This window comes from Zerene cesonia, chromosome 7, assembly GCF_012273895.1.
Source record: "Zerene cesonia ecotype Mississippi chromosome 7, Zerene_cesonia_1.1, whole genome shotgun sequence".
Lineage (NCBI taxonomy): Eukaryota > Metazoa > Arthropoda > Insecta > Lepidoptera > Pieridae > Zerene > Zerene cesonia.
Window position 1 is genome coordinate 4791064 of NC_052108.1, and position 18773 is coordinate 4809836.

An 18773-nucleotide genomic window follows, 5' to 3' on the forward strand; every position below is an offset into this window, starting at 1 on the left:
GCTATTTTCGTGTTATGATAAAATCATAATGTTCGTGAAATTCACCATAAAGAATTTGATGGAATGTAATGTAGGTAGGTATTCAAAACCGAATGATTAAAAAATGATTATTTTTTTTGTTTTTGGACTGTTTATTAATCTATTTATGTAAAGGCCACTTGTACACTTTTTATTTTATAACTTTATGTAATACCTACTGGGCCCCGCGGTTTCACCCGCGTAAGTTCGAATCCCGTAGGAATATTGGGATAAAAAGCTGCCTATATGTTATTCCAGTTGACCAGCTGTCTACGTACCAATTTTATTGCAATCGGTTCAGTAGTTTTTGCGTGAAAGAGCAACAAACACATACACATCCTTACAAACTTTCGCATTTATAATTTTAGTAGGATGGTAGGATAGTAGGATGTGTACTTTATATATTCATATGTTAAGTGTATTTCTATATTCTTACAGTTAGGGTATAAGCCTAATATCTATATTCTTTCACTCTTTATATAAGCCCAATATAAAGAGTGAATGAATTTTTTTACTTACTGTTTATTTTAACTTAACGTAGTTCTAATCAAATAAGACTATCATATTACAGCTTTTATTACTACCTACTACTAAAATGAACGTACATAGTATGCGTACGTTGCACCTCCAACAAGAAATAAAATATTATTTTATTAAAACAAAATATTTATTACTGTCAAAAAGACGGATAATCAGTATAATGTTCATTTTTAATAACGTATTTTACGATCATTTCAATTCATAATATTCAATTACCTATTACATTGCCTATACCTAATGTGCTTTGTTCACATTTTGTAAACGGTTCATTTATTTTATCTGTTTTTTATCATAATATTGGACCGTAAAAAAAAAAACAAATAAAGGCATTTTCAAAAAAAAAAAAAAATTAAAGTGACTTGAAAAAAATGAGGTTCATCGCTTTCTATGCAGAAATGTTCATGTGAAAATAATGTAAATTACCCAGTTATTATAAATTACATAGTTGTGTAAATGTGTAAATGTAAATAATTACTGTTGTATAGTAATTGTGAGCCTTTCTTTTACGTCGCAACTTATCGTTTTTATGATGATAAATTTGAGTGTCTGGAGATAGTTAGAATTCTAAAGAGTGACACAGTCTACTTTTTACAACGGTGAAACACCTAATTTCCGTGAGAAACCACGAGAAGAGACTACTATATAATAAAACCACAGTAATACATGTTTTAATTTTTTATTTTTATTAGATTTTATAAATATCGTTTGAGTATTATTATACACATTATCTTAGGAGTTCGTCAGTTTTCGCTATTACCAGGCATGAGCCCAATGGCCGGCAGCATGGGCGGGGGCGGCGTACACAGCAGAGTGGGCCAGGGGAGCGGCTGCGGCGTAGACGGCAGAGTGCGCCAGGGGAGCGGCTGCGGCGTACACGGCGGAGTGTGCGATGGGGGCGGCGGCGTACACAGCGGGGCTGGTGCGCACGTCAACGCGGGACTGGTGGGAGACGGCGGCGGGAGCGACGGCGACCGGGGCGGCGACGGCGTGGGCGACCACGGGAGCGGCCACGGCGTGGGATACGATGGCGGGGCTGGACACTACGTCCACACGGGACTGGTGGGACACGGCGGCGGGAGCGTGAACGGCGATGGGGGCGCTGTAGGCGATGTGTCCGAGGGAGCGCTTGTGCAGATAGTGTCCGTGACCGGCGAGACCGAGGGCGGAGTGTCCCAAGAGAGGAGCGGCGAGGGCACCGTGAGCGTGAGCTACAAGGGGAGCAGCGTGCACGGAGACGACGGCGGGGCTGGAGCGCACGTCAACACGGGACTGGTGAGAGACGGCAGCGGCAGGAGCCACGTAGGAGTGGGCAACGGGGGCCACGACGGCGTGGGCGACGGGGGCCACGACGGAGTGAGCGACGGGGGCCACGACGGAGTGAGCGACGGGGGCAACAGCGATGGCCGCATGAGGCTCCAGGGCTTTAGCTTGCAGGTGGAGTGCACGAGCGTTGATCACTTCGGCGGTATCCAGAGGCCTTCCATGAGGGTCCAACACCACTGCGGGGTGGTGCGGGGGCTGCGCCAACGGGATGTAGGAGGCACACGCCACTGTGGCAAGAGCGAAGAACACCACCAGCGATTGCATTGCGAACGTGGTCTGTGTTTGTCTGACGAACTAAGTAGATCACTTCAAACCGTGCACGGCCGACTGATACATTGAACTCGCTAACAGTCGTTTTTATACAATCACTACGTAATTAAAAGGTTTTCAGCGAGTAATTGGGCGGTAGTGTTAGAACAATGTCAAATGTGAATAAAATGTATGACCTCGTTACGTATGGCGGCCACAACGAAAGAATTTCGTAGTCGACGTGTGTACTTATATTATTAACAATATTTTTAATATATAGATATGAATATAAAATAAGTAATAAAATTACATACATGCTTGCAAATAGCTACATTTTAACAAAATCGGTTCCGTAATTTTATTTTTATTAGGTAAAATTGTTGACTATTCTTTTTGTGTGAAAAAGCCTTATAATCTGTTTAATACTGGAGGGAATAGCTATCAACTTACCCGAAAGTCCAGACCAGGTAATTAATACCTAAGTATAAAATAGTCATGTGCCAAAAACCGCATATATCATGGCCGTAAATATATTTAATTCTAAAGAATTGGTAAACCAAAACGTATAAAAGAGTGGACATTAAATAGTTTTTAATATAAACTAAAAAACTGACTTACCGACAAATGTTACTTTATTGTAAATGATTTTTTTATGCAATAATGTAAAAAGTTATTTGTGTTTTTTTAATGTTTTTCTATTTAATGTAACCATTCTCATGCCAGCTGTGACTGGTGAATTGTGCAGACCATGTTTGACAAATAACACCATGATATATACTTTTCGTATAATTTTATGCTAATCACTGTCAAAACAATTGGATTGTGAAGTATAAAATAATATTAGGAACTGTGTATATACCATGACTAAGACAAAAAATACTTTATAATGTGTTTATCTAATATATTTTGTGTCATAAAAATTATGTAATCATTTTTTATATCTTGTTTTCATTTGATCGTTTTGTCTGAGATGATGAGATCATATTAAATGAGTTTAGAGATATCACTGAACGTACAATTAGAAAATATTAGAGCATAATCATTTTTATTAAAAAATAAACCGCCTTCAAACGTCAGAATTTGACTAAATTTTAATGTGACCACACGGAAGCTTTCAAATAAAAAAATGTCATCAAAATCGATTCACCCAGTCGCAAGTTCTGAGTTAACTAAGCCAAACCTCCTACTTTTTTTTAAGTTCATTGAAATATATAAAATAAAATCAATGTAAGCAAAATGAAACTAAAAATCTAGCCTTTGTGTATTTTATAATAATAAGCTCAAAAAGTTGAACTCAAACTAAAAAAACTTTAAAGCATCATTAAAGTTAGTGAAAGGACAAAGTCAATTGTCATATGAAAGTAAGCGGCCTTGTTTCTCGTCACTTTTATGCTCTGTTGTAAAATCGTGAACCATATTGAAAAAAAACTCATAAATCTCATAAATTACTTGAAAAAGTATATCATCTACTCGAGATTTTAAACTACGGTGGGACAATATTATTCAGATCAACATTTCATCTTTGGCATTATTCAATATAGATTATATAAAATTTGTTTGTTTCCTTACCATAAGCTGGAAGAATGTATAATTAATAATTTATCTTTTTATTTTATTCGTAGTATATAACTATTTTAATATATTACCAGTATTATGTATTTTTAAGAGCAGAAGAGAAGAACAAATAAATTTAAAATCGAAATGAGAGAAACGTTAAGGTTGTATCGTAGTGAATTAACGGAAGATTTGCTTTGTTTTTCATTTGCTTATTAATTATATTTTTACGTATCTTACGTTAATATAGGTCTATAGATCTTTATTATACGATAAGATATATGTATAAGTAGAGCTATTTTTTTAATACTACAGAGAAAAATTACGTGTATTAAATTAAGAATATGATAATATTATCTTTTATATTCACATTGTTTCTATGTACTAAACCTGAGTCCTTGTCTAAAATTATTACAATACAGATTAATAATTAATTCTTATGATTACTGTTATTCATGCAATGAACAATAAAGAAAAATACAAAATATGCTTTTAAATCTTTATTGGAATCATAAAAAAAATCGGTCGTGTCTACAGTCAAGTCATTAATTACCAAGCGCTGTAAACTGAGGGGTACAATGAGTGGGTGGCGATCACCGGAGTACCCACTTGTTCGGTGAAGACAGCAGGAGATGACTTCACAACCACCTGTTGGGCAACAGGGGTCAGGTAAGCGGCGTGGGCCACACTCGGCACAGACTCTACAACAGCTGGCGCTACTTGTTGGGAAATAACAGCCGGGTAGGATTTTACATCAACGCGTGACTGTTGAGATACAGCGCTTCCACCGACGTAAGTAGACGCTGCTGGAACCACGCTCACTGGTGCGGATACCACAGAAGGGACTGACTTGACTACAGGGGACGTAACGTAAGAGTTCACGACTGCGGGTGACGATTTAACATCTACGCGGGATTGGTGAGACACAGCTGCTGGCACGCTGTATACAGGTGATACAACAGAAACAGCTGGCTGAACTTCGGTGTAAACTAGAGGTGATGACTTAAGAAGGTAACTGTATTGCGGTGCCGCTACGCACGCAGCAAATAAAGCACTTAACACCACCAACGATCTCATTGTGAACGAGGTCTGTGTATAAGTATTGAAACACTGCGAGAACAGTCACTGGACTAATTCCGATTGAGATATCTCCTAATATTTATACTTCCAAAAAATCATGTATTACGACTATTGAGGCACATCGGAAGATAATGCTGACGTCCTTGATGATGTTGTATTTTTAGCATTCTGCAAGCTAAATTAAAAATAATACTTTGGGCTAGATTAAATTTATGCAGCTTCATATTCCATAAAAACAAAGCCACACAATGGTGTGTGTGAAAAAATATACTTGCAAGTTTTGTTGGATAAAATGCTATTTATAAGATTAGTATGTAGAAAATATTATGTGCTTATCAGTAATGTCAAGTAAAGACCAAGTAAATACCGTTTGACTTAATAATAACATTGTACGTAATGTCTAAGAATTTTTTATAATAACCTTACGATTTTAAATTGCAATATGCTTATCAGTTATTAATCTTGCAGTTACTAATAAATGTACGAATTGTTGTGAAACATAAGACAAATATGCAATGTATTTTATGTTCAACAAATTTAATAAAAGTATCGCAAATTATGAAATTTTATGGCAGTTAGTGTTAAAATATATGTACGGGATTATTGCGTAAGCAACAAATTCACACTTGACTATTTTCACGCAGCATGTAATATGAATAAAGACAAAATTATAGCTTGTTGAGTAATTATAAAAACACTTGACATTTATTTATTGCTTAGAATCTAGTTTATAAGGGCAATGGTTCCGAATATCCGCTATAAAATATCCAGTTATTGAGATGAATTATCTGGTGAATTATTTTTATAAACTAAAAGTTGTTATATAGAACAAAGATTAACAGAGGAGTCTACAAAATTCTTTTAATACAGTCTAGTGAGCTTCAACCAAAACTAAATGAAACTCCCCATTGAGGAAGAGTTATCCTTCGAAGCGTAAATTCTTCCTGGTACGAATACCTATTCTATTGACGTATACTTGCCTGTGTATGTATACGTTAAAATGTATAAATGCTCTACTACTATCATCATCATCGTCATGATATCATTCTCATGTAATTCCTTACTTTTATCTTTCACGTAAAGTTTGTCTACAGATTGTATTTTTATTAATGATTTTATTAGCATATTATGAAATCAATGTCATTATAAATTCCCCTGTGTATCTATAAAAATATGTTGTGGGCTAATTATCAAATTTTACCGTACGCGCTTATTTGAGTACAGCGCCCTCTGTTGAACTTTCAACGGACTTCGCGATAACCAAAATCTTAATATTGTTTGTAATGTATAAATTCAGTACGCAAACAGTTTCATTAGATTTACTCTAGATGTCACTATTCTCAACGTTACCATCTAAAATAAACCATAGACCATCCAATGGCCTTTTATTATCATTATTAGTAAATTAATTTCGGATTTATAATTACTAAGACGTTAAACCTATAGGAAAAAGTATAGTATTAAAGAGTCTGTGGCACTTTATTTGCGAATCCCGGTGGTTTTTAATATAAAAAAAACAACATAATATAAAGAACAAATTGAATGTGATTTTCACTTTCTTGCAATTCAGTATATATCTATACAATAACAAATACAATATTTTCATATTATCTTTACATTTTCACTTTATACTCTGAATAGGAACACAACGCTAATAACCATAATATTATAGCTTCAATAAGGTACTCTGCCGTTAAATTTTATCAATGCAAATAGGTACTTCTATTATCTTGACTTAAAACAATATTTTGATTTATCCGTCATTAAAAAAAACGTGCTATTAATTTAAGCTTGCCAAAAAATTTTCTTATCAATAAATTTAATGATAATCTTACTTGATTAATCTTCAGATACTTGAGAAAATAGCAATCCATATACAAAGTTTATTTATTAACTGTTAACCTCAACCATAAACCATTCAGAATTGCAAACACCTACGAAACTTAGACGAAAAACAGCTATAAGGTAACTGGCTATGCTATGTGATATGCTATTACGTATATAGATTACAATAAATGACATAACAAGCCTACAAAGCGAATCATTCGAATATGAAACAATAATGAAATTAGTTATTATTTATTAGTTATATATCATCTTATCTATCTATATCTTTAAACGAAATTATTTATATAATTTTAAACTCAGGCAATGTTAGGACTGTCCACTGGACAGTTACAATAACCTTATTTATCTATACTTCCCATATGCGTGGGTGTCTCTTCCTCAATCGATTTTCTTTCATAAATCAAACATGAATAATAATTTTTATTTTCATTGCATTCCTTCAATAGTCATTGACAGTCATGCTTTAATTAATGCTCTACTGGCTTTGCCCACTGCTTCGCTTGCATTTTTTCGCGACAATAAGTAGCCAGTAACCGATGTTGATTTTCAGTACTACAACTATATTTGTGTTAGAAATATATGACGCTACGCAATAGTTCGAAAGAAATTAGTTTGCTTGTATGAAAACACAACAAAGCGTGTGGTAATAAATAACTTATCCAAATCTATCGAATATTAATAAATAAGTACTAGTAATGTTTGGATTTGGAGAATATGTAGTTTGGATGGTAAAAAAGTTCACAGGTAAAACCTTACCATTTCTAATAGTAGGTCAAGATCCGAAAAAGTCATCCCTATTTTATAAATCTTTACGCCAATAATCAGGCTTTTACAGTAAGGTATTATAATAATTTATGCTCTATGATTAATTGACTACAATTATACATTTTCACAGGCAAAATCATTCATTACTAAATTATGTTCTATAATTGGTACATGCAAAAACATCGTGATTAAATGACCGGTCTGGTTAAACCCGTCGTATTATCCAGGCCGTAACAGAATCCTTGACGGGAACCTTAGGGAAGCCCAGCGTTACGTGCGGCTCGCACAATCGACCAAAAGTAGGACATCGAATTAATCGACACAGAAACGGCCGAGAGTCGCGTTGCTTTCAATTTTTGGTACATCGACTAGTTGTTTTAATTTATTATAAGACTTGGGTCATATCATTAACTTAATATAAATACCTGTGTATATACTAGTGTTGCGCTTAATAAAGTAGTATTTCTTTGACGATGAGATTGATGATAAAGAGAAGTTTAGCAAATGTTTGATGTGTCATAAACAGTACCATTCATTCTTAATTGCAAAATGTTTTTTGATCAAAATAATTGGCTACAAAATATAATTTTTAGGCCTCGTAATTAATAATGACTAAAAGTCTTTTCTTTTCTAAATGAGAATTGATTTATAATTATTAGCAAATATATATACTACTCTATATATTTCCTGTTCCACAAAAAATGCTCGGTTGACCTTCACAGTAACTTGCAATAGGCGCAGTTCGGAAAACCCGCCGCTAAGTGCAATAAGTTTTTTTCTAGTAAATTATTAAATTAACCAATTCATTCATTAGGTAATAGGAAAAATATTTGTATTCCATATGAAATTTTAATAATTCGAAAAAAATCCCATAACTAAGGAGCTACATGATTGTTACATAATACAACTATCCAAACCAACTCAACGGTTTCTTGTTTTTTATTAAGTAACGGTTCACTGAAAAAAAAAGAAAAGTATAGAAGATGTGTTGAACATAGCTTTACAATGAAGCCACAAAAAAACGTAAAGCAACATGACCGCTGTTTGCGGTGGCCGCTTACATAACTTCGGCGTCAACGCTCTCAATTCTCGACGCACCAAAACAAATGAATATATCGCATACTATATTAGCAATCGCCTATTTTAACGTCGTTTATACAGCGAATGTATCAATAAGTAAAAATATTAAATGTGAATTTTATGTTATTATTTGACTCTCACATCTTAAATATACGCTGCTCTATTTTGATAAAAAGGTATTGTTCAATTGTTATTTATCTACAACACATTGTTTGAAACTTTTTTATTGTATACAGAATGTTCGTTATATACACATAATTTGCTTACTGAAATATTATTAACCTTCCATATTATGTACTGTCTCGGGAAGACATACATAATATAGAAGTTTAGGCTTTTGAAATACCTCGGAAGCTATATTACGAGGCGGATATAAAGAAATAATTTACTTTTTCTTGTATTGTCTGTAAGAGCTATATGGCTTTATACGATTACTAGCTGTGGTTGACTGATATTAATAGCCCGTGGTGCGTTGCCTATAGCACTCAGGTAGCACATACTAACCCAACGGTTTGAGAATTTTGAAATCCGTCCAGAGTAGTTCCTCAGATTATCCCCTACAAAATGACGACTTCCGTTTCACAATAAAATACATATTGCACATATGATACGGACAGAAATAACATAATTATTTTCACAAACGTCACAACTATCGACGCATTAACTGAGCAACTGAGCTCATCATTTCGAGCAGAAAGCATGGAATGAAATGATACCTAATAATACATAATTGTGCGTTACGTAATTTCATTTATGGAAGAGTGAATTACGACTGTTTCCTTTATTACTAGTCTATTTATTTTGTCGTAAAGTTAAATGCTGTTTGTTTTATAAAACATACTCAACATTAGAGGGTGTAAGGTAATAATAATAAGATAATGAATTTATTGCAAAGAGGAGTAATAATTTGGGAACTGTTGTTCTTAAATAAATCCATTTTTTATTTACTCGTTTTGTTTTTAATAAGGTACCTTACAGCTAAACATATATAGTTCTGTATGCAAATATGTACGTCAATTACAAGATGCACCATTAACTATCCGATACAGTGTGATACAGTTATGTATGTAGATGTTGATTATTGCAGTTTTTAGATATTATAATCCCGAAGTAAAGAAAATAGTACTGACATATATTTATTAACTGTAACGAAAATAATTAAATAACCAATTTTCTGTTCAAGTAACATTCCTAGGTAATATACTCACTTTGTACAAAAGTAATTTTGACGGCACAAATATAGTTATGCCATTTAAAAATATCAGAATATGTCGTTTTTATTATCCTGTGTGTGAATATCCACATATTTACTGTCCCCAATTTTGCAACGACACCCAAAATTCGCATCACGCGTGACCTTGTAAGTTGTGACGTCACACATTATTCGTGTTTATTATTGAACAAGACCCAACGCCTTATTACCATAAGTATTGAACAAGCCTTTTGTGTTTAAGAGTCATGGAGCGGTTCAGCGAACTCTTGCGCAAGCAGCAGCGTCAGCGTGTATTGCGCCCGCGCAGGTCCGGTTTCTGTTGCACTGGAAAGCCCGTCTTGTGCAAGTCTTCTAGCGTGTAATGCCAAATAAATCCTGGTTATGACCCTATTTTATACAACTTAAGTGGAACGTATGTGACTTAATCTCGTATGCTATTGTGTATAAAAATATGTTAGAATATTTTTATTCGAAGAATTATTTGAGAATCGACGATGAGTACGACACAACAGTTTTGTTGTCTAATTATGGTTTTATTGAATAGCTAGGAAGCACTCGCCTATATTTATATTATAGCAGAGTTGATTCAGTGGCTAGGATCTCGGACTTAAAATCGACAAGTCGGGGTTCGAGATCAGGCGAGCGTGCAGAAAAATTGATTTTTCAATTAATCTGCACATGTGTAACATAACCACTGCTCAAAACGGTGAAGAAAAACATCGTGAGGAAACTAGCATGTACAGGAATCAAAAGTTCGACGACATGTGACATCTGCCAACCCGCACTTAGCCAGCGTGGTGGATTATGGCCTGAACCTTAATAGGATAACTGTGACCCAGCAGTGGGAACATATATGGGCTGATGATAATAATGATGATGATACTCGCCTATATTTGATACATTTTAAGACATTTACAAATTTATTGACTTTTTTCTTTACTTATAACTCTTCAATATAAGCATACAAAAAGGAACCTTATTAAAAAGTACAGTTTGGTTTATTTTAATGAATATTACAGATTAACTTTAGTAAATTATCAGTTATTCTATTATTATACTACATAATGATTACATTATTTGTTTACAAACGTTAACAATGAGTCAATGCGACTTATTTATCATGAATGGGAAACTAGGCGCACGCGTTGATGTCTTTTCTTAGCAAATAAATAGTTATTTAGTCCGTTGCCTCGTTGAGCTTATTTCGATTAAATTAAATATAAAAAGTATTAGATTATCATAGAAATCAATGAAATGGGTAGATTTTAAGTAACAAAATATTATGTATGTCATTAAAAAGAAGGAAGCGTTACGTGTTAAAATTTTATGAACATATAAGCCTAGTTTTCAGATTTATTACATACAAGCCTAGTATTTTGCACGCGATTTCACCCGCGTAGGCAACAAAATACTGTATGGTGGATTTTTGAAGCTGAGGCAGTATTACATTTTCCCAGCTTCGGATGCGTATATCTCGTGCCCGGATCAAGTATCTCCAAAAAAAACCTATTTAGAAAGTACTACTGACACTATTCTATTTATAATGATATAATTTTAAGTGAAGTCCCGTTTCCCCTAATAGGGTATGGGGCAGATGATATACATCTGTTTCACTGATCGATTTTCTTTATAGACAAGTAGGTGATCAGCCTTCTGTGTCCTGCCAGACCAAGACATTTTATTTATTGTCCCCAACGGGAATCGAACCCAGGACCTCTCGGTTCTACGCTCACGCGTTTACCACTGTACCAAGGAGGCGGTCAATGATATAATGATAATGATATAATTTAATTATATGTTTTTTTTAATCCCCTAGTGGTCAAATGTCTATCATATAGATTTCAATATGCATATTTTTTTTAATATTTAGTTCACAGAAACGGTCTGGTTACTGTTTTATTACTTATATATATATATGATGAGATGTCTTTACTTCTTAGATACTGCGGTTTTACTGTTGTTATATACCACTCTTACTACTGAGAACCCATTCATATTAGATAAAGAATTGAGTAATCAATAATGTGTTACGCGTGTTCCAAACAATATGTAAATTCACCTACATATATATTAAATATTCTATCCATAGTATATAAAAGGAATTGTCATATAGAGAGAAAGTAGGCCAAGACAATTATAACCAATTAGGGTGGTTCATAAAGCAAGCCAACTACTCAATGTATTAGATAAGAATATACAAGCATAATAGGTCTATGCTGTTGAATTAATTTTCATCAATGTGCTGTCTATTTTGTACTAAATACTATATTTTGTAGAATTTTGTATATTTCATCATAAAATACATATAACAATTTAAAAATTAACATGGAGAAATAAAAAACATCCAAGCAAAACATCCAGTGAAAACCGTCGAGAGAGCAAACCGAGGCCTAAGATTATATGGGGGCCTATTCATGAGGCCAAAGATGTGTACCACCAACTACTACCAATTGGACATATTGTTTTTGTATGATTTACGTTACATTATTACCATTTAATGTTTAATAACGCAAACATCTTCTAATTTAAAGCTTGTTTTGATATATAAAGATGGCAATGATATATCTTAGCTGGTAACTCTGTGTAGCCAAAGCGAAAGATAGCAAACTGTATATGAAACAGTTATCGCTTGGAAATAAAAGTTCACTTATTATGTAAAATTTCATGACCTATGAAGAACTTCATGTGTAGTTGAACTCAATTTCAATAGACACTTTTATTTTATTGATCTTTTCAAGTATTTTAAGAATGCGCAAAATGTAGAGATTATAAAAGATTCTCATAGAATAGTATTTTATTTTTTATAGTGTTATTGTGTCTACATATATTCGTATGTATCCATATAAAGGCTCGTTGCACCATTGATGCGCTTTTATTAGCGGTAAGATGATTTAAGAACGCATTTTGATGTGGGAAAAGTGTTATTTCAATTTATTACTTACTATCGTTATATACTTATTGTCGTTACTGAATACTATTGAGCCTAAAACATTTCATAATCTTTCAATATTATTTTCCTTATTTCAACTATGTCAAAAATTCTACAATTGCAATGCATAAAAACAATTGTAATAAAAAATATCGCATCGCAATTTAAAGTACCTAAAATGCAAGGCCTTACCTAATTGAATGCAAATTATTTCACTATGAATTCGTATATGTTATTATTGACGTTATGTGATTTCTATTTTCGAAATTCAAAATTATCTTCGAAGAATACCTTTTGTATGTCAACCAAAATATATACAGGAATTCAACTTTAAATCTGCTGACCTGAACTTTGTGGATATCCCTATTGCTTAACATCTAGTCGGAACTCATGAATGAAGCAAAGGGTTGATCAATGACAACTACGTCAAACCCCGTACCACGACGTTCCTATTGGTGTTAACGATACTCGATTGTCGAATTTACAGTCGCTATTTGCTAAGATAAAGTCATATTTGGGCAGAAATTGATGTCTGAGGTACAGGCCTGACTCGATCATCTTACAAAATCGGTGCGCGTGCATCTTTCCGATGGTCGAAGTATAAAGCGTTGTAGTGGTAGATAAAGCAGTCATTCGAACGCAAACTTAGCAACAGTGAAGAAGTGAAGACCAAGTAAAAATTAATTTAAGTGTTATAATAGAAAGTGATATAAAATAATAATATGTAAGTTACAGTGTTTGTGTATAATCAATATTCAAAATAACAATAAAAATATGTGTTCGCTGAATGAATTAATAATAATATTGTTAGTAAATAAAACATAAATATTTTTGTGTAAATAAAAGTAAAAATGGAAATAACAAAACTTTTCAACTTTTTTTTTTTAATTAAGTACAAAGTGCTAAAATTTGTGTAAGGGCATGTGAAACTTTTTTTATTTAAAGCTTTATAAACGTGTGGACAAAACATAAAATTCGGTAGCTAAATTAAAATTAACGGATTTAAATAACACGCTTTCACTTTCTTAGAGACCATAACGTTGTAAGTAACAATAACAGGATGTGTTTGTTCAATGTACTGAGATAGAAAACTTTAGATAAAGTGTGGATCTTTGAAAACGGTTCTCATAATTAACATATACTTCTTACACTATTAACGATTAACGGGTGGTAATGTTTGTTAGTATTAAATAATATTTTAAGCAATATACTGCAAGCGATTACGTAAAGAATACGGAACCGCACTATAAATTACATCACAACGATTACGAGAAATTTTGACGCATTGGCAGAGATTGGGACGTGCTACTTTTACCAATGAGGCGTGTACCGGTTTTCGTTGACATTGACATCATTTAAGCTTTCTTTCATAACACCAACAACTACTAATAAGTAGCTATAGATCTTGTGCAGTTTTAAATAGAATAAAGTCATCAAGAAATATAATATTATAAACATTTAGCTTTTATCTAATAATCGTTGTTCAATAATATGTCAGAAATAAAGCCTATCTAACTTGGTTGTGAGCAATTTGTTTGGAGCACACGAGAGAGTGCTTTCGCAGAGCCACGCTTGTCTATACAATCGTAACGGAGCATTGACGCTATGGAAGCTTATATAATCATTGTCCGCGAAAGTAAAAGTGATTCTCCACCTACCAGTTTCGTCATCGTATTACTTCACATGTATTATATTTCTTAGCAATTTTATTTATCTTAGCTTTACTTTACTTTACTTTTTATTTTCAGACAATGCGGTGGTTTAGTATATGCTGCGTCCTGCTATTTGCTATAGCTAGCACATCAGCTGATTGGTCATGGAATGAAGATAAGTCGGACAAACATACAGAAAATGAGCCTAAATCATCAGATTTATTGGAAGGTGAAGAGATGGCTAACGCAGAAGACAAAAAATCGAATAACGATGGATCTGTTCTTGACGATATTGTGGATGAACTCGTAAACAGTAAACAAGGAAGAAGTTTGGGTGGCTTCGATGACGTCTATAGCGATCCTACTATAAAGGAAGCATTAGATGTAGGAGATGACACCGAAGCAAGAAACTTAATCAAAGGAAGGCTTTGCACTCTAGGACTTATACAAGTACGATAACAATTGTTAAAATTGTATTTATAAAAATCGCCAATAATATTTATATAAAATTCCTAATTCAATGTATTTTGTTTTACAGTGTGAAGATGACGATTCACAGGAAAAGCGTACTTACTTATCTCCAGATCAACTGATTTATGCCCAACCCGTAGATATTAAACCTATTGGAAAACCAGTGGCTTCAATCCCTATCCGTGGACCACCAAGAGCTTACGGACCACCAAAACCAATGCCATACAGACCTCACCCTCAGAAGGTTCCACCTAAGAGACAAGGATACCCAGGAAACCGGCCTGGATTCTCCGAAAAATATGGAACTGCCAGTAATAATTTCCAATTTTCTCAGAACAGTGGCTCATACGGTCAAGATTTTAACTATGTCACTAAACCTCCAAGCTATGGTAATGAAGGGCCCTATTCATTTGAAAATCCTAAGCCAATCTACAATAAAATACCCTCCACACTGCAATCCAATACAAAGACCGAAGCTGTTGTTCAACAACATGTCCATCATCACTACGTTCACGATGACTCGAGTAAGGATCCTAAAGTAATTATTAAGCCAGTAGCTATACCAGTAGGATCAGTTGGTCATCTTGGGTCACAGATCCATAATCAAGAATCTACTGACATAATAACATCTTCAGGAGCTGATTTCAGTGCATTTAATAATGGTGGATTTAAACTAATGACGAGTGGTTTTGTTCAAAGTAAACCAGTATATGAAAGCGATACTGTTTATGGCTCTCAGTTTGGGCATAATAACTTTAATAAAGGAAGCTCAAATATTGTGAGCCAAGGGCTCCCCAACCAGTATGCGAACTCCGCTTTTGATGATCAAAAATATGGCAATTCTTTAGGCTCTTATGCTTCTCAAAACAACGAATTTTATAAGAAAGAACTTCACGTCGGTTCCAGTAATAATGTATTTAACCAAGGTCCAGCAACATTTGGCCAAAATAATCAATATCAAGAAAACTATCATGCCGGTAAAGCTCAAGGCTTTGAATGCGTCTGCGTAAATTATGATCAATGTCCAAGTCAAGAAATTATTGGACGCAGAGATGATTTATACTTACCAATTGATCCTCGTAACAAGGGTAGTGAGATATTAGCTGAAGAATCGGAGAACACTAATTCCACAAGTGGCATAACGACAACAACAACCAGCCAAAATGTTACTGAGGCCAAGAGTGTCAGTAAACGCGAAGCAAAATCTGATAAAAATGAGACACCAGCCAAAGAAATAGAGCCGGTAAGCTTCTTAAAACCATATAATTTATCATTATAAATTATTAATTAATCTTTAAATCCTATAAACATTCTATACCTTTTCCTTTAACCATACTTTACATAAGGTGAAACTGGGGTAACAATCATTTGACTATTATAATTCATTCAACAAAGAAAAAACTAAAATGAACACTGACACATAATAATATTTTCAAAAGAATATTTTTTACTCAAATAATTGTTACTGCAGCGCCTTCTTGGACTCGCTGGCTATGGCGGAAATGGTGGTAATAACAACAAACAAGTGCAGCCCACGTTTGGGGTCTCCTTTGGGTTGCCTCAGCCTTCTCACAGTTATCCTGTCAATCCTTTTAACCCAAATCCTTTACAAAACCCATACGGACCTGCCCTAAATGGAGGTGGCATAAACCTTGGTTTACTCTCCGTTAATCCATTGTTAGCTGTACAAGTGACAAAAAACGATTACGGAGAGAAAATAGTAAAGCCTTTTGTCAACTTGCATGTAACGCCAAATGAACATGTCGTCAATAAACTTGGACATTTGTTCCATGAAAAAAAATTATATCTATTGAACAAACATGAACATTATCACCATTATAATAATCCGCATTATAACCACAATATTCATAGTCCCTATCCTCGACCACAGTATCAGTTCCCGCCTCACTACAACCCACATTATAGTCAGCCTCCTGTATATTCACCTCATTATTCTCATTATCCTAGTCATTTTGGGATAAATTCTCATAATTATCTCAGAACCCCTTCTTCTCATGATGATTATTACGATGATGATAATGTTAATAATTATGACAATGACTACAATGATGGCAATCAATACGGCTATGAACGGTCTGCTAATTTTAGCCAAAACATAGATCAAAATAATTATGCCAATCGTTATGCCTATTCCCGATCCCTTAATATTCCTAATAACTCTCCCGGGGCAAGTCGGGGAGAACAAACAGTCCGGTTTCCTGAAAGTCGGAAAAGAAGAGACGTAAACACGGAAAAAAATAAGCCTGAATTTATACAAGAGGTAAAAGCCTCCATATAAAAATTTGAAGTATTTAAAAGTCCTAATTGCTTAAAGTAGCGATAATATGATACGTTTCGATTATTAATGAAGTATTTTTAAATTTAAATTTATTATACCTACAGCGCCAAGGATACTTCGGCCACAATCAAATTCAACAGTGCGGTCAAAATCAAGTATGCTGCCGCCGGCCTCTTCGTCCTCAAGCTTCAAATCGTGGCCAATGTGGAATTCGTCACTCCCAGGGAATCAATGGCAGAATCAAAACACCCGCATACGTAGACGGCGACAGTGAATTTGGAGAATATCCATGGCAAGCGGCTATTCTCAAAAAAGATCCTAAAGAATCAGTATACGTTTGCGGTGGTACCTTGATTGATGGTCTTCACATTATGACAGCTGCTCATTGCATTAAATCGTAAGTACTTTTTCCTTATAATTATGAAAATGATTAAAAATAATTATAATCGCACATACACTGTTATTAAATGATTCTTTTTCTTTTTATAGATACAAAGGATTCGATCTACGAGTTCGGCTTGGTGAATGGGATGTTAACCACGATGTCGAATTCTACCCTTACATCGAAAGGGATGTGATTTCTGTTCACGTACATCCTCAATATTACGCCGGTACCTTAGATAACGATTTAGCAATCTTAAAATTAGATCATCCAGTGGAATGGACTAAGTTCCCTCATATCAGCCCAGCTTGTCTGCCAGACAAATACACGGACTTCTCAGGACAACGCTGCTGGACCACTGGTTGGGGTAAAGATGCTTTTGGCTCAAATGGAAAGTACCAGAATATTCTTAAAGAGGTCGACGTCCCTGTCCTCCCTCATGGTTTGTGCCAACAACAATTAAGACAAACACGATTAGGATACAATTACGAACTGAATCCTGGATTTATCTGCGCGGGAGGTGAAGAAGGCAAAGACGCGTGCAAAGGTGATGGTGGCGGTCCCCTTGTTTGCGAGCGAGGAGGCACATGGCAATTGGTGGGAGTAGTATCGTGGGGTATTGGTTGTGGTCAACCAGGTGTGCCGGGAGTGTACGTCAAAGTTGCTCACTATTTGGACTGGATCTCACAGGTCACTGGAAAGTTTTCACATTATTAAGTCATAACTGATTTAAGATATTTGACATTTAGCTATACGAATATTTAAAACTTTCTTATTTATTTCAAATGTTAATTTATTATTTTTCTTTGAACGGTAATGTTCAGAGGTTCAAGTAAATGCTTGTGCAATTTATTGTAATAATTAATTAAAAATTTTATGCATAATATATGTATTTTCTTTTATTTTTCCTCAACATTTACTTACTTATATATGTATTGATTATATAATTATCCATGTCTCGATTTGTATTAATCAGCAAAAGAACTACAGTATTATATTAATGTTCCTTCATAGTTAAGATCCTTCCTTCATAGAGAAGATATATAACGCACATTCGGTAACATCAATAAAATAATATACTTATATAGGAGACGGGTTTAAAAATATCTTGCCAAATCTAGTTAAAAAAACGTTAGATTAAACCAATCGCGGAATCCCAAAATCGGTGTTTATAATTTTACGGTTTTTTTAATTTTGAAGCGAGTACATACATCAGTTTTAAATATTACAAAGAGTATGCATATTGCATATTATGACATTAAATTCTTGAAAATTGTCCTGCAGTATCAATGCCGCTTACATGTCATTTCTTACATAATTAAACGACAATTGCGTTGTTATATGGTTATTATATCTATTTTGTTATAACA

General features: G+C 34.2%; 3 protein-coding genes across 4 annotated transcripts; 1 reads left to right on the forward strand and 2 right to left on the reverse strand.

Moving 5' to 3' along the window:
• Positions 1-1251: 1251 nt before the first annotated feature.
• Positions 1252-2220, reverse strand: LOC119828292 (larval/pupal cuticle protein H1C-like). Its single transcript, XM_038350409.1, has one exon. The coding sequence runs from the start codon at positions 2143-2145 to the stop codon at positions 1312-1314; it is 834 nt and encodes a 277-aa protein (XP_038206337.1). The 5' UTR covers positions 2146-2220; the 3' UTR covers positions 1252-1311.
• A 1959-nt stretch (positions 2221-4179) lies between these two features.
• On the reverse strand, positions 4180-4817 carry LOC119840897. Its single transcript, XM_038367671.1, has one exon. It carries the CDS (start codon positions 4759-4761, stop codon positions 4234-4236), a length of 528 nt encoding a protein of 175 aa, XP_038223599.1. The 5' UTR covers positions 4762-4817; the 3' UTR covers positions 4180-4233.
• Positions 4818-13196: 8379 nt separating this feature from the next.
• Positions 13197-18290, forward strand: LOC119840688 (protein dopey homolog PFC0245c). Of its 2 annotated transcripts, XM_038367393.1 has the most exons (5): positions 13197-13323; positions 14348-14701; positions 14790-15965; positions 17126-17418; positions 17511-18290. In XM_038367393.1, the coding sequence occupies exons 2-5, from the start codon at positions 14351-14353 to the stop codon at positions 18118-18120; spliced, it is 2430 nt and encodes an 809-aa protein (XP_038223321.1). In that variant the 5' UTR covers positions 13197-13323; positions 14348-14350; the 3' UTR covers positions 18121-18290. The 2 variants fall into 2 exon arrangements, with proteins under 2 accessions (XP_038223321.1, XP_038223322.1); XM_038367394.1 differs by lacking the exons at positions 17126-17418; positions 17511-18290 and adding an exon at positions 16194-17055.
• Positions 18291-18773: the final 483 nt, after the last annotated feature.